The sequence below is a fragment of the Telmatherina bonti genome (genome assembly GCF_933228915.1).
Source record: "Telmatherina bonti genome assembly, chromosome: 4".
Taxonomy (NCBI): Eukaryota; Metazoa; Chordata; class Actinopteri; order Atheriniformes; family Telmatherinidae; genus Telmatherina; species Telmatherina bonti.
Genome location: NC_136622.1, coordinates 36,795,049 through 36,815,233, shown reverse-complemented (window position 1 = coordinate 36,815,233; position 20,185 = coordinate 36,795,049). Strand labels below are relative to the sequence as shown.

Below are 20,185 nucleotides of genomic sequence, written 5' to 3'. Positions count from 1 at the left end.
GTCCGCCAGACTTGCTTGGATTATAGCAAGTCTCTTGTAGGCCACATGTTGTGCAGGCGTCAGTTGTCGCCCTGGAAGTGGATTACGACAAGCATTTTGGGGGTTAAAAATTCTACTCCAGTTTTGGCAGCGACACTCACGCTCAGTCACAGCCTAAGTTAAGGCCAGATTAGGGCCGCATCTGGACCAAACAACATTTTGCTATCTGGGAAGACTGAACTGGAGTATGGTTGGACAAAAATACCAATCACTGAGGCCAAAAGTTTCTTCTACTTTCTGACATGCTGTCAGCAAACTCTTCTGTAATGAGACTCATGGAAACGTTTTTAGCTATGACTACAAAGAGAGCCGAAGCTCTTCAGGTGCCAGTCTGATAGAGCCAACTCCGAATGACTTCCTACTTGTCTGAGTTATTGCACGTTAAGGCACTTCCTCATCAACTTCACAGCTTAAATTTGGTGGCTACATGCGCCTATGATGTACAGTCTATGGTCCAGATCATGTTCTTACCTGGCCTGCAAAGATCTGAGGGTAGCATGACCATTGCAATACTTTGTGTTTATGACCATTTGATATGAGCATATTTATTGGTTTTATTGTCACTGAAAGTTGTCAACAGACCTTTTTTTCTACCTCTAAACCCTGGAAAACATGCCAGCATAACACGCCATCATCCAGTCCTGACACATTATGAATCCTGAAAAAACAACAAACAACTCTGGACAACGTTTATATTCTTTCGAGCAGATGAAGCTTCTTCACTCAAATAAGCATTCATGACCTAACTACAGCCTATTATAACAGCTTATAGAGTATCTGACATCGGTATTTATTTAACTGTACATCACAGGCCTGTTTGCAGTGAATTACGGCATGCCATATGGTGGCAGCCTCTGCAGAAATAGCTCAGTTGCATCCTTACGCCAAGTCCTGATTGAGTTTCTAAACCAGTGTTTTCGCAGGGCGGAGGTGACGGTGCAGCAGCCATAGACACAGTAAGAACTGTGCTATGGCTGCTTCTTGTGACGCTTGTGGATGGTTGATGGATGTCAGTCATTTCTTAGGCCTACATTTCACATGTTTCATCAACCATCTGAAACCACTCCCAGTTATGAGTTTGCATCAGATGGATTCTTAGGCTCCAAAAGAGACTGGAACTGACAGAATGCTTAATGGTTAAAAAATTGAGGGACATGCAACCTTTTGGAAGCATGGTGGGGTAGAAAACAGAAAACTATCACCAGCCATTAATAAATTCCTACTTCTCCGTCTGTTTCTCTAAATGTAAAGTTGAAATAATATAGTGAATTAGAGGTAAAAATGTGTTTGTTGTCTTGGTTAAACCTTGGCTTACTTTGGTTGCAAAGTAAGATATCTACTATTTCAAGAGTAGTCTTGGCAACAGATGTCTGACTGACATATCACTTAAGCACTATCTATGTTGGGGAGCTACTCCCCATTTTCTGTCACTGTCTGACTTTGCTACAAACCAAACTGATTGCATGTCCCATGCTCACTCTTGCAACCAGTTCCTCAAACGTCCTTTAAGTCTCTGTTGTGTCTCAGGAGGTTTGAGACTGAAGTTCATGCAGCAAGCGCTTTCTCATTTATGTCAAACTTTATTTTCTTAAAGTCCCCTTGTTTGGACCAACCATCCAGGATGAAAACTACGTCTAAACACATCCAGGTGGGAGAGTACATTTCTCACCTCCAAGCTATTACAAGTTAAACGGAGATGATCCTAGTTCGGAATTCTTTCTCCATTTTTTTCTTTCCACATCTTGTTCTGTCAACTTGCTTTGGGTCCAGATTGCACTCCACATTTCACAATCACATGTAGACAACCTCCATCCTTTAAAAAAACAAAAGCATTGCTCGACACCCTGTGTCGTCTTTTCATGCTTCTTTCGGTGTAGGTCGTCTTGAGGTCAGGACCGAACCCAATCTGATTCCTGGTCCCAGACTGCACCTTGAAGTTTAAGAGCCCCTGCTGGCTTAAACAGTTGTTTCATATTCAAATACCTCTTTGCTGCCCATCATGCTGCTCCTGTACTGTATCCGGGGGCTGACTGCTGATGTGGTTTCCAGAAGCAGGATCGTCTTACGGAGGCGCCGATCGATAAAATGTGCATCCCAGGCTGGGTAGCGCTTTCTTGGGAGGTCAATCCTGATTACAGGGCCTTCCTGTGCACGAGAGGAAGAGGAGGTCCTGTGAAGCAGAGCAGGAGAGGAGGAAGGGGAGGGGCGCACCTGGAAGACAGGCAGGCAGCTATCTCTGTCTCTCTCCCTTTCCCGCTCCCCAGGAACTGGATCACCAGTGTCTTTAGTCCTGGGTAGAGTCCTTGGAGGACTGGTGATGACCATGTCTGTTTGAGATCCTTGAGATGGGGTAAGGCAAGCGTCAATTACTCCCACCACACCTCCTGCGCCCACCACACCCTCATCCACACACCCTCCCCACTGGGAGCCCAGAACAGGCCCATCTGGGTGCAGCCAGCAGTAGTACACTAACATAAAGAAGGTTCCTAGAGCAAAGCTGCAGGCCACCAGGCACACCACGACCAGGGCGGAGGAGTCCGTGGTCTGCGGACCACGGTAGGTGTACCAAGCGGCTGTCAGTGCCACGTTCTCAGCCAGCGTGACAGAGTAGTAGAGCGTCATACGGAAGCGGCTTGGGCCCTCCTTGACATTGAACCAACAGAAGATGTAGATGATACCCACGACCATGTTGTAGATGATCTCCTCCCACTTGGACATGCAGAAGTCTGTCTCACCCTGGATAATCCAGAAGGTCATCACGCACCTAAAAACAATAAAAAAGTTGATTAATAATAAGAAAACTGAATTTTTAAAAAAAAAGCTGTTGCAATTAGAATCGGGTTCTCTCATATTGAAAAGTACGAGAGATCCAGGAGCCAGCAGCCAACTTCCAGCAGCCAACTGCTAGCAGCAGCAGCCGGCAGCCAGCAGCCAACTGCCAGCAGCCAACAGCCAACAGCCAACTGCCAGTAGCTAGCGGCCACCAGCCACCAGCCAGTAGCCAGCTGCCAACAGCCAGTAGCCAGCTGCCAACAGCCAGTAGCCAGCTGCCAACAGCCAGCAGCCACCAGCCACCAGCCAGTAGCCAGTAGCCAGCTGCCAACAGCCAGTAGCCAGCTGCCAACAGCCAGTAGCCAGCTGCCAACAGCCAGCAGCCACCAGCCAACAGCCAGTAGCCAGTAGCCAGCTGCCAACAGCCAGTAGCCAGCTGCCAACAGCCAGCAGCCACCAGCCAACAGCCAACAGCCAGTAGCCAGCTGCCAACAGCCAGCAGCCACCAGCCAACAGCCAACAGCCAGTAGCCAGCAGCCAGCAGCCAACAGCCAGTAGCCAGTAGCCAGCTGCCAACAGCCAGTAGCCAGCAGCCACCAGCCAGTAGCCAGCTGCCAACAGCCAGCAGCCACCAGCCAACAGCCAACAGCCAGTACCCAGCTGCCAACAGCCAGCAGCCACCAGCCAACAGCCAACAGCCAGTAGCCAGCAGCCAGCAGCCAACAGCCAGTAGCCAGTAGCCAGCTGCCAACAGCCAGTAGCCAGCAGCCACCAGCCAGTAGCCAGCTGCCAACAGCCAGTAGCCAGCTGCCAACAGCCAGCAGCCAGCAGCCAGCAGCCAACAGCCAGTAGCCAGTAGCCAGCTGCCAACAGCCAGTATCCAGCAGCCAGCAGCCAGTAGCCAGCTGCCAACAGCCAGTAGCCAGCAGCCAGCAGCCAGTAGCTAGCGGCCACCAGCCAGTAGCCAGCGGCCAACTTCCAGCAGCCAACTGCTAGCAGCAGCAGCCGGCAGCCAGCAGCCAACTGCCAGCAGCCAACTCCCAGCAGCCAACTGCTAGCAGCAGCAGCCGGCAGCCAGCTGCCAACTGCCAGCAGCCAACTCCCAGCAGCCAGCAGCCAACTGCCAGCAGCCAGCATCCGACAGCCAACAGCCAGTAGCTGGCTGCCAACAGCCAGTAGCCAGCTGCCAACAGCCAACAGCCAGCGGCCAACAGCCAGCAGCCAGCTGCCAACAGCCAGTAGCTAACAGCCAACAGCCAGTAGCCAGTAGCCAGCAGCCAGTAGCCAGTAGCCAGCAGCCAACAGCCAGTAGCCAGTAGCCAGCTGCCAACAGCCAACAGCCAGCGGCCAACAGCCAGCAGCCAGCTGCCAACAGCCAGTAGCTAACAGCCAACAGCCAGTAGCCAGCTGCCAACAGCCAGCAGCCAGTAGCCAGTAGCCAGCAGCCAACAGCCAGTAGCCAGTAGCCAGTAGCCAGTAGCCAGTAGCCAGCAGCCAACAGCCAGTAGCCAGCAGCCAACAGCTAGTAGCCAGTAGCCAGTAGCCAGCAGCCAACAGCCAGTAGCCAGCAGCCAACAGCCAGTAGCCAGCGGCCAACAGCCAGCAGCCAACAGCCAGTAGCCAGAAGCCAACAGCCAGTAGCCAGCGGCCAACAGCTAGTAGCCAGTAGCCAGCCAGCAGCCAACAGCCAGTAGCCAGCGGCCAACTGCCAGCAGCCAACAGCCAGTAGCCAGAAGCCAAATGCCAGCAGCCAAAAGCCAGTAGCCAGTAGCCAGCCGCCAACAGCCAGTAGCCAGAAGCCAAATGCCAGCAGCCAAAAGCCAGTAGCCAGTAGCCAGCCGCCAACAGCCAGTAGCCAGCGGCCAACTGCCAGCAGCCAGCAGCCAGTAGCCAGCGGCCAACTGCCAGCAGCCAACAGCCAGTAGCCAGCGGCCAACTGCCAGCAGCCAACAGCCAGTAGCCAGAAGCCAAATGCCAGCAGCCAAAAGCCAGTAGCCAGCAGCCAGCAGCCAACAACCAGTAGCTAGCGGCCAAAAGCGAGTAGCCAGCAGCCAACTGCCAGCAGCCAACAATCAGTAGCCAGCAGCCTAAAGCCAGCAGCCAACAGCTAGTAGCCAGCAGCCAATAGTCCAAAGCCAGCATATCCATATGGGCCAATAAGAATTGAATTAGTCCTGCAGATAAGGGAACCATGTGGGTTTGTTGACAATTTCGATGCTGGTCTCACCTGTGTTTCTCCAGAAGAATTTCAGGTTGGTTCTGACTGGCATTTCAACTGGGTCCCAACTACATCGGCTTCCCATGTCCACTTAGCCCTCCAACATCCCTAACAGGGCTCACACAGCTCACATAGGCCCTTTGTGAACATGTTGACTGGGACATGAGGCGTACAAGATTCCTGTACACTTCACCAAGTTGGGTCTCAGCTGAAACCCAGTCAGAACCAAATAACCCTAACCTGTAACCTATAAGGGCAAATACAGGTGAGGTCACTGTGGTAACTGTAAATAAACCCAGGTGGGACCCTCATATGCAGCCCAAACTGCCCCACATGAAACTGTTTGCTTGGGTATTGTAGACTAATGATATTGAATGAATTCTCTCCTGATAAACATTTCAGATCATCAGTGCTACAAGCTCAGCTTTCTGTGTTTGATGCAGACACTTTGGGTCACGTATGGCGCACCAGTGGCTGACGATGAATATGCCAAAGTAGAGCTGGAAGACTGAGGCGAAGAGGGCGAAAGCCACAGTCCTTGCCCCGATAGTGAAGAAGTGCCACAGCATCTGGGCTATCACGGCCTTGTAGGACATGGGCAGCTTGTCATCACGGGAGTCCCGGAGAACTTTCTGGTAGGAGGCGATCATCCAAGCCAGCGAAACCAGGGAGGCTGAAGCTGAGAGACCTGGAGAGACAGAGGAAGAGGAAAGAAGGAAGGGGGAAATATATAAAATAAGCACAACAAAAAAGAAAAACTTTAGACAGTGAGTACCATATTTTCTGGACCATAAAGTGCACTTAAAATCTATAAATTCTCTCAAATATCGACCGTGTGCCTTATGATCCAGTGCACCTTATGTATTAATTAATTCTGGTTGTGCTTATTGAACTTAAACTGATTTTATGTGGTAGAAGGCACTCAAAAAGCTGTTGAAATGTTTTTGTACAGCTTTGGTAAGCTATGAAGCTGCACCGCTTCGAGGCATTACGGATGTTAGCCGCCTTGAGGAGTAATACGTTCTGTGCTTCGGCTTCAACATACCGATACTGGTTTACTGTGTGGGACCATGGAACAAATGCATTAAACAACTTGGACCCGTGGATTACCGAAAGGATTTTAATGTATAACACAGAGTCTAGAAAACCACAACATACCGCTGTGTTAATACAGTTTTAATGCACGGATCCCAGTTGTTTAATCCGCTTATACCATGGTCCCACACAGTAAACATTTGATAGCAAATGTTTTATTCTTTTTTTTTTTTACTAAATTTGCTAAATATATAAAGTATAGGAACTTTTTATCTTGGTCTTGATGTAGTTTTTATGTTCAACAACTGTTGTCAAGCTACAGCTGGTTTCTTTTATTCACCTGTCAAAAGCCAGCTGATCTAAGCCAGCTGATTAATGCGTTGTTGTGGTGATGCCTGCGATCAAGTAATTTAAAGGTGATATAACTTGCAAAACTACGTGTGCATGTATACGCCAATAATGCATGCCAACTGGCATTAGAATTATCACTGACCATAATGCATCTTATAACCCAGTGTGCTCATATATATAAAATAAAGATGTGATAATAAAAGGTTATTGATATTATGCCTCATAATCCAGTGTGTCTTTTGGCCCAAAATTTGCGGAAAAGAAATGACACTTTTTGAAAAAAGATGCTGTTGGGACGTTAAACTCAGGTTCAAAAAATTCCACCAAACTTGAAAAATCTTCACTTTCAGCAAAACTAAGCGCTTTACAGTGAATCCGCTTGGGAATCTGCAAGTTGGTAAAATGTATCTGTCCAGGACTATATGAGATGGCATCATGTGGTGTGTGTGGTTTGGCGTGAGATGAAATGAGACAAGACGAGGTGAGACAAGATCAGATACAGTATGATATGATACAATACGAAATGATACAATGCGATAAAATGCAATCCAGTATGATGCAATACAATACGACACAGCTTGATACGTTACGACACAGTATGATACACGGTATGATACAATACTGGTATGTTACAATACACTTTATTGTCCCTGAGAGGAAAATAATTTTGGATTCAAGTGCTGCTACAATAGCTGCCTTTGCAATATCAACACAGCACACAACACAGTAATAAACAACCATCTAACTACACAACAAAAATACAAAATAGTGACATTGCTTGTAAATAAGACCCGTTTAAAGTTTTTAAAAAGTTCTACTTTAGTTGTGAAAATCGGAAGACATTTAAGCTACGTTAACACTGCAGGTCATCTGTCTTTTCATCTGTATCTGATTTAGAAATTACAGTCAGAAAAGCTCGAACCTGATTTCATCAAGACTCAGTCCACTTTCATTTCAGACCACATCATATTTCAAACCACTTTTACGCTCCTGAAGTTGGACAAATGTCACAATCTGCTCCAGGGGAGGCGTGATGTGGCCAGGTCGAACGAAACAATGGACAAAATATTATATCTATATTAGCACAACTTCAGCAAACACAGCGTCTTTCTTTTTGTGCATGTGATTCTCTGCAGGGTCACAGAGTCTGATGGGGTAAATATATCCATCCATTTTCTTATCGCTTGGTCCAAATTAGGGTCGCGAAGGTGGACTCCATCCCAGCAATCATCAGGTGAGAGTCTGGTACACCTGGACAGGTCGCCAGTTCATCACAGGGCCAACACAGAAAGATAAAGTAAATCCAGACCTCTGAAATGAAGTCTTAGCAGATGTGTGTTAGTACAGTACACAAACTGTACGTTGGGATTAATTACAGTGAATGAGTAATCCAGGGACATTTCCCCTCCTTGCACATTCAGACAGACCTGAATCAGTTTGTCCTGGTATGATCATCAGCCTGCACATGCAACTTTCAGACTGCCCGCGTGCACCCTGAGCGCAGTTTAACACATTAAACATTCATGTGTGTTAATCAGGCCGGCTTGTCTTGAATTAGCCATAGATCAGACGGAGAAGCATTTGATTTAAGCAGAGGAGGAGATGCAGTCTGACTCTGCATCTTAATTCAGTCACTTCTGTTTCACAAATCTTCTCTCATGGAAAGTTGCAGATTTTGGGGTTTGGCCAGGACTACAGCTGGAATAAAAAAGTCATTTCTATTTCATGTTTGTTTGTTAAATCTGGGATCCTCCATGGTGCCATAGATTTGGAATCCTGCCTTCTGTGGTAGATCTGGGATCCTGCCTGATGTGGTAGATCTGGGATCCTGCCTGATGTGGTAGATCTGGGATCCTGCCTGATGTGATAGATCTGGGATCCTGCCTGATGTGATAGATCTGGGATCCTGCCTGATGTGATAGATCTGGGATCCTGCCTGATGTGATAGATCTGGGATCCTGCCTGGTGTGGTAGATGTGGGATCCTGCCTGATGTGATAGATCTGGGATCCTGCCTGATGTGATAGATCTGGGATCCTGCCTGATGTGGTAGATCTGGGATCCTGCCTGATGTGATAGATCTGGGATCCTGCCTGATGTGGTAGATCTGGGATCCTGCCTGATGTGGTAGATCTGGGATCCTGCCTGATGTGGTAGATCTGTGATCCTGCCTGATGTGATAGATCTGGGATCCTGCCTGATGTGATAGATCTGGGATCCTGCCTGATGTGGTAGATCTGGGATCCTGCCTGATGTGATAGATCTGGGATCCTGCCTGATGTGATAGATCTGGGATCCTGCCTGATGTGATAGATCTGGGATCCTGCCTGATGTGATAGATCTGGGATCCTGCCTGATGTGATAGATCTGGGATCCTGCCTGATGTGATAGATCTGGGATCCTGCCTGATGTGATAGATCTGGGATCCTGCCTGATGTGATAGATCTGGGATCCTGCCTGATGTGATAGATCTGGGATCCTGCCTGATGTGGTAGATCTGGGATCCTGCCTGATGTGATAGATCTGGGATCCTGCCTGATGTGATAGATCTGGGATCCTGCCTGATGTGGTAGATCTGGGATCCTGCCTGATGTGATAGATCTGGGATCCTGCCTGATGTGATAGATCTGGGATCCTGCCTGATGTGGTAGATCTGGGATCCTGCCTGATGTGATAGATCTGGGATCCTGCCTGATGTGGTAGATCTGGGATCCTGCCTGATGTGATAGATCTGGGATCCTGCCTGATGTGGTAGATCTGGGATCCTGCCTGATGTGGTAGATCTGGGATCCTGCCTGATGTGGTAGATCTGGGATCCTGCCTGATGTGGTAGATCTGGGATCCTGCCTGATGTGATAGATCTGGGATCCTGCCTGATGTGGTAGATCTGGGATCCTGCCTGATGTGGTAGATCTGGGATCCTGCCTGATGTGATAGATCTGGGATCCTGCCTGATGTGATAGATCTGGGATCCTGCCTGATGTGGTAGATCTGGGATCCTGCCTGATGTGGTAGATCTGGGATCCTGCCTGATGTGATAGATCTGGGATCCTGCCTGATGTGGTAGATCTGGGATCCTGCCTGATGTGATAGATCTGGGATCCTGCCTGATGTGGTAGATCTGGGATCCTGCCTGATGTGGTAGATCTGGGATCCTGCCTGATGTGGTAGATCTGGGATCCTGCCTGATGTGATAGATCTGGGATCCTGCCTGATGTGATAGATCTGGGATCCTGCCTGATGTGATAGATCTGGGATCCTGCCTGATGTGGTAGATCTGGGATCCTGCCTGATGTGATAGAGCTGGGATCCTGCCTGATGTGATAGATCTGGGATCCTGCCTGATGTGGTAGATCTGGGATCCTGCCTGATGTGGTAGATCTGGGATCCTGCCTGATGTGATAGATCTGGGATCCTGCCTGATGTGGTAGATCTGGGATCCTGCCTGATGTGATAGATCTGGGATCCTGCCTGATGTGGTAGATCTGGGATCCTGCCTGATGTGATAGATCTGGGATCCTGCCTGATGTGATAGATCTGGGATCCTGCCTGATGTGGTAGATCTGGGATCCTGCCTGATGTGATAGATCTGGGATCCTGCCTGATGTGGTAGATCTGGGATCCTGCCTGATGTGGTAGATCTGGGATCCTGCCTGATGTGGTAGATCTGGGATCCTGCCTGATGTGATAGATCTGGGATCCTGCCTGATGTGGTAGATCTGGGATCCTGCCTGATGTGATAGATCTGGGATCCTGCCTGATGTGATAGATCTGGGATCCTGCCTGATGTGATAGATCTGGGATCCTGCCTGATGTGGTTGATCTGGGATCCTGCCTGATGTGATAGATCTGGGATCCTGCCTGATGTGGTAGATCTGGGATCCTGCCTGATGTGATAGATCTGGGATCCTGCCTGATGTGATAGATCTGGGATCCTGCCTGATGTGATAGATCTGGGATCCTGCCTGATGTGGTAGATCTGGGATCCTGCCTGATGTGGTAGATCTGGGATCCTGCCTGATGTGGTAGATCTGGGATCCTGCCTGATGTGATAGATCTGGGATCCTGCCTGATGTGATAGATCTGGGATCCTGCCTGATGTGATAGATCTGGGATCCTGCCTGATGTGGTAGATCTGGGATCCTGCCTGATGTGATAGAGCTGGGATCCTGCCTGATGTGGTAGATCTGGGATCCTGCCTGATGTGATAGAGCTGGGATCCTGCCTGATGTGGTAGATCTGGGATCCTGCCTGATGTGGTAGATCTGGGATCCTGCCTGATGTGGTAGATCTGGGATCCTGCCTGATGTGGTAGATCTGGGATCCTGCCTGATGTGATAGATCTGGGATCCTGCCTGATGTGGTAGATCTGGGATCCTGCCTGATGTGGTAGATCTGGGATCCTGCCTGATGTGATAGATCTGGGATCCTGCCTGATGTGGTAGATCTGGGATCCTGCCTGATGTGGTAGATCTGGGATCCTGCCTGATGTGGTAGATCTGGGATCCTGTCTGATGTGATAGATCTGGGATCCTGCCTGATGTGATAGATCTGGGATCCTGCCTGATGTGATAGATCTGGGATCCTGCCTGATGTGGTAGATCTGGGATCCTGCCTGATGTGATAGATCTGGGATCCTGCCTGATGTGGTAGATCTGGGATCCTGCCTGATGTGATAGATCTGGGATCCTGCCTGATGTGGTAGATCTGGGATCCTGCCTGATGTGGTAGATCTGGGATCCTGCCTGATGTGGTAGATCTGGGATCCTGCCTGATGTGATAGATCTGGGATCCTGCCTGGTGTGATAGATCTGGGATCCTGCCTGATGTGGTAGATCTGGGATCCTGCCTGATGTGGTAGATCTGGGATCCTGCCTGATGTGATAGATCTGGGATCCTGCCTGATGTGGTAGATCTGGGATCCTGCCTGATGTGATAGATCTGGGATCCTGCCTGATGTGATAGATCTGGGATCCTGCCTGATGTGATAGATCTGGGATCCTGCCTGATGTGGTAGATCTGGGATCCTGCCTGATGTGATAGATCTGGACTCCCTCATTCCTGCCATTCTAGCCAATGGTACGACTTGTTCATATCAGTCACTTTGGCAATCTGTGGTACATCCAATACAAGCGCTTTTCCTCCCATCATGGTTCCTTCATTTTGCTTTCTTCCAGGTTCCACTGCCTGAGACATTCAGTAAATGCTTCATCCCTTGTGGCCCTCTTCCTGATGTATTCATGGATCTTGGATGTTTAATCTTGGATAGAGGCCATGATGCTCACTAGTCCTCAGCCTCCCTCTTTGTGCTGAGCGTACAGTTGGTGGACATTGGACTTGGGGTGGAACTCTCCATGCATGGTGAACAGCTTCTGTGTTTTAACATCTGCAGTCTGATCTTCCTTCTTTGGCCAGCTTATTACCTCGGCAGGGTATCCGATCACTGGCAGGGCATAGCTGTTAATGGCCCAGATCCCCTTCTTGCCATTGAGTTACTTTAATTAGGAGGTAATTCGTTCTACTGGCTGTAAGACTAATTACCCCAGGGGGTAATAGGGGTTCTTGAAGCTTTCCTTATGTTGATGTGTATGTGCATCAGGTAACGTCTTATTTGTTGGCTGAATTATGTTGATATTTGACAACATCACTCAGGGATGGTGCTTTGGACATCTACTGTCCGTGCATGCACATAGTCACAGCAGCGCTCCGGCTGCACTGCAACGCCTCTTCAAACAGTGGGAGAGTGTTCAGTTGGAGCAGGAAGCTGTGGCCTGAACACGCTTGCACCATCAGAGGGACATGAGCCTGCTTCTAGTGACTGTCAAAGCAGATTTACTGTCTTCCCTGCAGAGATGCAGAGTCTGCTTGATCTGCTCCACTGTCAGCTGTGCACATCAATGTCCATGGAGCACAGCTGTGGTTGGTCAGTGGGCTCAGAGGTTCATCCCTCTCTCCTCCGGTGTGAGGTGTAAAACAAATGACCTGCAGAGTTTAAAATGCATCCAGCTGTTAAAAATGAATGCAAGCCTTTCAGAAGACCACTTGTTTGTGTTTGTTTGTGTATCTTTGCAGGTTTTATGTGTCAGCAGTCGAATGCAGGTGTGTGAGTGTTTTATTCATCAAAGGCCAATCTGTTTCTTGTAAGAGAGGCATGAATAAAGTGTGGGATCTCCTGATATCTGCCAGTACGCTCAGATATATGCTATCCATCCATCCATCCATCCATCCATCCATTCATCCATTCATCCATCCATTCATCCCTGCTTCCCTTTGGACTGCAGCTGAACTGTTTTCAGGGACGGGGCTGGGTGTACTCTTGCATACAACTTAAAGGGAAATTGTGTAACATTTTCAGTTATTCACTGATCAAAAGTCATGTCTGCATTTCTATCATTGGTGTATTATGACCTCCACTAATAATCTAACACGTTTTCCAAAGTGAAGAATTTTAGATTCGTTCATACAAATGACGAGTAAGTTGGTAGAGAAGCGCCACGACAGACTGCCATCTTGAAACTACAGCTGCTGGTAAGGGACAAATACCACCAATGAAGAATGAAAAGCCTTTTCCCAGAAACATAGCGCAGAAGAAGATCAGAGAGAAAATCTGTTCAATTGTCATTCAATATTCAATGAGCGGTCACTTAAAGGCATCCAAAAAGGGACGTCTAACATCTCCACGTGGAAGGAACTCAGGAAGGAGCAAGATTTCAAAAAAGGACACTGAAGTTGCAGCTTTCTCCTCCACAAGTCAGTCCACTACTGCGTTAATTAGGCTAAAGCTAACCTTTTTCATTGGGTTTAGACAGTTTTGCTTGTTAGCATAGTCAGCATAAGAGTAGGTCCTATTAAAGTGTTAAATACAACATCCTTTCTCACACTTGGAGCAGGAACTCTCACTTGGAACTCTGTAAGTTCCAGTTCATTAGCAGTCGAGCTTCAACTGGAGCCAACGTAATTTACTCCGTTTTGATATCTAATGTGTATACGTACAGGAAAATCTCCGGGTGTAAGATATCAAAAGTTATTAAAATCTCCTTTAAGTCAGTCAAAGCTTCATCTTTGTGGCCTGTTCAGACTCAGAGTGATGTTTTGTAGATGAAAGTTGGCCTGAGCTGTAAGTTTCCAAAGCCGGCTGGATTTGGCTCAACTCGGCCGAATCGCTTTCATTCCAAAAGGGAAAAAAGTTCAGGTGGAAGTTGGATGTCAAAATTCCTGGCAAATATGTGTGCCTTAATGCTTTCAGCATTGGCACCCATGAATAACGAGTTTCTATGGACAGAACATGGACAGCGTCGCACCATCATGTCTGACCTTGCAGAGGGAGCACGTTGTTTCCGTGGATCATGATGCTGAGCTGCAGGACGAGCTGTGGAGCAGACTTCAGGAAAGCCTCCAGCAGGCGGAGCATGGTGATGTCAGCACTCTCGAACATCAGCCGCCAGTGGAAATGGCGACGGGGACCATTGCTGTGCCAGCGGCTCTGGGCCCCAAGGTAGAGAGCATGAACATATCTGGGGATGAGAAACAGATGTTTGAGTTTAAGGGACAGAAAAGAGGTAAGGAAATAAACATTATATGAAAACAGGTCATCTGCTAACCCCGAGTGTTGAACATATTGTCAAAGTAAAACTTGCAACTCTTCAGCATCAGGGCCCGAAATGATTTTTCTTGATTTTTCTACTATATTGAGTAGATTGGTAAATTTACTGGCCAATCAGAATTTCTATGACCAAAATTTCTCTCAGGAAAATACCATACTAATGAAACCATAAGTATTGACTCTAACCAGCTGTGAGGTTGATGATAAGCCGAACAAACTAAAGTGCTGCAGGAGCAGCAGTCGCTACAGATTTGGCTCGATGTTTTTCATTTATTCCCACCAAATTGCATTTTAAGTGTGTTCATTTGAAGCCCCGCTTGGTGTCTTGGTGCCAGATCATCTTTTATGTGTTAATGACAGTGTTTAAGTTCTGATTGCCAAGCTGCAACAGGTGAACCATCACTTACATCTAAGAAGCAAAAGAGAAGAAGCAGAACAGCTACAGTCTAAAATCTAGAGTAGGGGAGCCCAAGTCTGGTCCTGGAGATGTACTATCCTGCTATTAGATGCATCCCTTCTCCAACACAGCTGAATGTCTGGTCCAAGTCTCTGCTGGGCTGAAGGACATGCAGATGAGGGAATTCAGACTTTTTATTCAGGTGTGTTGGAGAAGGGATGCATCTAAAAGCTGCAGGATTGTAGATCTCAAGAACTGGACTTGGACACCCTCTTATCTTAAAAGAAAAGCAAAGGTATGGAACAGCATCTGGTGTCACCAGTGAGCAATGCATCATGGGAGACCATGGTATTAAAGCAGCAGGAGAGACGGCTTGAAAGGGAGAAGTAAAACTCGCTCAGAGGGAAAGGCAGAAGAAACTCGCTTCCACCACTTCTGCAGCCCCAAGCAGATTTTTTTTTTGGGGGGGGGGGGGATAAAAATAACCGTGTCTACACACACATACGTGCACACACATCAGCGGATACAACTACATTCAATCCTGCAACTTGCAGATAAGCACTGATGCACGTGTGTGTGGTTGACTCAACTAATCATACACACACATTCTCTGCAATATGTCTCATGCACATGAATACACAGGCGTATATCAACACACACACAGCGACAGGCCGCCAGAAATGAAGCTCTGCAAATAATTTGCTAGCCAAGCACTGATGACAGTCCTCCATTCAGACCCTATGTCTCTCTCTCTCTTTCCTCTCTCTTCACCTCCTTCTTTCTCTGTTCGTTATTTCTATCTCCTCGTTGAATTGTGTCGCGTTCAGGAGTTGTAACTTCCTCGACCGTCACCATGAGTTCAGAAACTGCTGGTCTACTGGGATTTTCACACGCAACCTTCTCTGGAGAGGAAATGGTTGGAGATGATGGAAAGACAACAGGAAGTCCAGTAAGCACTGGTTCCAACCCAGAACATCATCTCTGAACACACAACCCGTCCAGCCTGGAAGCAGATGGTCTCCAGCAGCAGAAGACCACAGCGGGTTCCCTCCTGTCTGTAAGAACAGGAAACTGAGGCTACAATTCACACAGACTCACCAGAACTGGACAATAGAAGATGGAGAAACGTTGCTGGTCTGATGAGTCTCCAGTTCAGCTCCACATTCACATGGTAGGATCAGAATCTCATCATGATGAGGTGGAACGGGAGATTCTCATGGTGATGAGGTGGAACGGGAGATTCTCATCATGATGAGGTGGAACGGGAGATTCTCATCATGATGAGGTGGAACGGGAGATTCTCATGGTGATGAGGTGGAACAGGAGATTCTAATGGTGATGAGGTGGAACGGGAGATTCTCATCATGATGAGGTGGAACGGGAGATTCTCATCATGATGAGGTGGAACAGGAGATTCTAATGGTGATGAGGTGGAACGGGAGATTCTCATCATGATGAGGTGGAACGGGAGATTCTCATGGTGATGAGGTGGAACGGGAGATTCTCATCATGATGAGGTGGAACAGGAGATTCTAATGGTGATGAGGTGGAACGGGAGATTCTCATCATGATGAGGTGGAACAGGAGATTCTAATGGTGATGAGGTGGAACGGGAGATTCTCATCATGATGAGGTGGAACGGGAGATTCTCATGGTGATGAGGTGGAACAGGAGATTCTCATCATGATGAGGTGGAACGGGAGATTCTCATCATGATGAGGTGGAACGGGAGATTCTCATCATGATGAGGTGGAACGGGAGATTCTCATCATGATGAGGTGGAACGGGAGATTCTCATCATGATGAGGTGGAACGGGAGATTCTCATCATGATGAGGTGGAACGGGAGATTCTCATGGTGATGAGGTGGAACGGGAGATTCTCATCATGATGAGGTGGAACGGGAGATTCTCATGATGATGAGGTGGAACGGGAGATTCTCATGGTGATGAGGTGGAACGGGAGATTCTCATGGTGATGAGGTGGAACGGGAGATTCTCATGGTGATGAGGTGGAACGGGAGATTCTCATCATGATGAGGTGGAACGGGAGATTCTCATCATGATGAGGTGGAACGGGAGATTCTCATGGTGATGAGGTGGAACGGGAGATTCTCATCATGATGAGGTGGAACGGGAGATTCTCATGGTGATGAGGTGGAACGGGAGATTCTCATCATGATGAGGTGGAACGGGAGATTCTCATCATGATGAGGTGGAACGGGAGATTCTCATGATGATGAGGTGGAACGGGAGATTCTCATGGTGATGAGGCGGAACGGGAGATTCTCATGGTGATGAGGCGGAACGGGAGATTCTCATGGTGATGAGGTGGAACGGGAGATTCTCATGGTGATGAGGTGGAACGGGAGATTCTCATGGTGATGAGGTGGAACGGGAGATTCTCATCATGATGAGGTGGAACGGGAGATTCTCATGGTGATGAGGTGGAACAGGAGATTCTCATGGTGATGAGGTGGAACGGGAGATTCTCATGGTGATGAGGTGGAACGGGAGATTCTCATGGTGATGAGGTGGAACGGGAGATTCTCATGGTGATGAGGTGGAACGGGAGATTCTCATGGTGATGAGGTGGAACGGGAGATTCTCATGGTGATGAGGTGGAACGGGAGATTCTCATGGTGATGAGGCGGAACGGGAGATTGTCGTGGTGATGAGGTGGAACGGGAGATTCTCATCATGATGAGGTGGAACGGGAGATTCTCATCATGATGAGGTGGAACGGGAGATTCTCATGGTGATGAGGTGGAACGGGAGATTCTCATGGTGATGAGGTGGAACGGGAGATTCTCATGGTGATGAGGTGGAACGGGAGATTCTCATGGTGATGAGGTGGAACGGGAGATTCTCATGGTGATGAGGTGGAACGGGAGATTCTCATGGTGATGAGGTGGAACGGGAGATTCTCATGGTGATGAGGTGGAACGGGAGATTCTCATGGTGATGAGGTGGAACGGGAGATTCTCATGGTGATGAGGCGGAACGGGAGATTCTCATGGTGATGAGGTGGAACGGGAGATTCTCATGGTGATGAGGTGGAACGGGAGATTCTCATGGTGATGAGGTGGAACGGGAGATTCTCATGGTGATGAGGTGGAACGGGAGATTCTCATCATGATGTGGTGGAACGGGAGATTCTCATGGTGATGAGGTGGAACGGGAGATTCTCATCATGATGTGGTGGAACGGGAGATTCTCATGGTGATGAGGTGGAACGGGAGATTCTCATGGTGATGAGGTGGAACGGGAGATTCTCATGGTGATGAGGTGGAACGGGAGATTCTCATGGTGATGAGGTGGAACGGGAGATTCTCATGGTGATGAGGTGGAACGGGAGATTCTCATGGTGATGAGGTGGAACGGGAGATTCTCATGGTGATGAGGTGGAACGGGAGATTCTCATGGTGATGAGGTGGAACGGGAGATTCTCATGGTGATGAGGTGGAACGGGAGATTCTCATGGTGATGAGGTGGAACGGGAGATTCTCATGGTGATGAGGTGGAACGGGAGATTCTCATCATGATGAGGTGGAACGGGAGATTCTCATGGTGATGAGGTGGAACGGGATACAGGTTGGTAACTGTACATTGTACATAATTCTGTGAGCTGAGCTTTCAAATAAAACAACAAAAGATAAGTGAATGAGAGCTGAGCGTCTCCCCCTCGGCTTCTGACAGCTTCTCTCCGTGTTCGGTTCTGCTGCAGATGACAGGTTTCTCCTCAGTGCTTTAAGAAACACACTGCTTCAGCTATCAGGTGTTCACGTGGGATTTCACTTTCACTTTGTGTGATGCTTCATGTCTATATGGAGCAAAACCTCTGAAGAATGTTTATAACATCTTGTTGAATCGACTTACAAACACACTCATATCCCGATCGGCACATCAGTGTGTTTTTTTTAGTGTCTTGCCCAAGGACACTTCGGCACATAGTCAGGGGAATCCTAGAATCGATCTCCCAACTTTCCAGTTGTAAGACAACTGCTCTTCCTGCTGAGCTACAGCTGCTCTATAAAAATCATTTGGAGAAGCAGCACAACTATCCAACTTGCTTCTTCAAGGAACTGCATCGGGATTCGAACCCACGATCATGTGAACAGTTCTGGAGGCAAAAAGGGTCCAAACTGACACTAGATGGACATGAATCAGTACTTTAGTAAACAGTACTTAAGTAGCAGATGTTGTTGAGCATTGCAGAAAGGATTTCATTTTGTTTTCCAAGTCACACATCAGAGATGTTTTTCATTCTTTTTCCTTGACTTTTATTGGTTTTCTCTACTGTTTCTTCTTTTCCCCCCACTCATTTTCATCTCTCTACTCCTCCTCTTTGTCCGCCTCGTTCCTCAACTTGTCATCTCTCATTTTGTCTCCATCTGAACCCAATTCCATGCAGCTATTGTCTTTCTTTGTCTCTCTTCATCCCATTTATTTTCTTCCTCCCTCAGGTGTTCTGCCTCAGGTTCCCGATCTATCAAATCTATATGAATCCTCATTTCCTCGTCTCTGCTCAGACTTCCACCCCACCTCTCTCATCTGCACTGCATGCTGGGACTTCATCTGGTTGTCTCCGTACGATGATGTTAGATGGTTTTCACAATGTCTCACATAAATAGTGGTAATAGTTTAATTGATTTGCTTGATAAAGAAGGTCACCAAACACAAAAGCTTGTGATGTTTTCCACTGAAGCTGATCTTTGGTCCGGCATAGACCTGGTTCTGCAGAATGTTTTCTTAGGAAAATATTCAGCCATACTGGAAGGGGAGACTGTGGTTTTTGTTTAGTTTATTAATTTCCTAATAAGTTAATTGTAAGAAGTTATTTTGCAGTTGTCATCATAAAGGTCATCTTGAGTGCATCACGATACGGAGCCAGTTTACCAACAGGACTGCTCCAACGTCTTCCATGTGGAGAAAACCAGAGAATAATAACAAAACCTGGAAACAAGGAAGAGGAAAAAAATGACAAGACCAAAAAACTGCAATTAAACAAAGACCAACAGGTCATGCCTCTGACCTGCTTCTATCAGCACGAGACTGAAGTAGCTGCAGGCGAGCACGCCATCCTTTTCCACACATTCATGGACATTGTCTCCAACAAAGCTGTATGTAACTGGCAGAGATGGGAATTTCAGTCCCTCTCTGATCTCCTGTCTGCTGCTATTTCCACAGATGTAACGTCACACAAACACAGATTCGTCTGCACATGCAATTCAACAAAACAATGGTGGCACAAGCAAATCAGTTGCTACCGCGCCGCTGCAACATTTGGTTGTGAAAAAGTTATGAAAGAGGGAAAACCAACAGCAAAATGCAGCATTTGTGGTATAAAGATCCAGGTTGTGGGATTAAAACTTTAAAACAGACCTGGAGAAGTTCGTCAACATAATATGAAAGCCCGATGATAGCATCTAGCTAGCTAGCATTTGCTACAAGCTCTGAGCCACTGAGACTTTGTCATGATGAAGTTGAACTGGGATCAGTTTAAACAGCATGGTTTACTGGGTCTGTTAGCAGATAAAAATTAATTAAAATATTGATTGTTAATTACATTTAAAGGAGGAGGATGGAGCAGGGCTTATCAGCTCTGGACCAACACTGACTGAACGCCAACACTGATCAGCTGGATCAGGACTTTTCTTCTGCTCCTATCTGGCCAAAACCTCAGAACTCTTATTGTTAGTATTTCCACTTCTCTGACTGATGTCATAACTCTACATCTTATGACATCACTGAGAGGTCATGACCTCATGTC

At 47.6% G+C, this 20,185-nt stretch overlaps 1 protein-coding gene across 1 annotated transcript in view; it reads right to left on the bottom strand.

Moving 5' to 3' along the window:
• Positions 1 to 1,995: 1,995 nt before the first annotated feature.
• LOC306755277 (XK-related protein 7-like) overlaps positions 1,996 to 20,185 on the bottom strand; it is a gene marked incomplete at both ends in the record, with an annotated part of 85,123 nt that continues 66,933 nt past the window's right edge. Inside the window, 3 exons of the mRNA XM_079239603.1 lie at positions 1,996 to 2,803; positions 5,498 to 5,717; positions 13,729 to 13,928. Coding sequence (XP_079095729.1) covers positions 1,996 to 2,803; positions 5,498 to 5,717; positions 13,729 to 13,928 — 1,228 coding nt within the window. The remainder of the gene's footprint in view (positions 2,804 to 5,497; positions 5,718 to 13,728; positions 13,929 to 20,185) is intronic.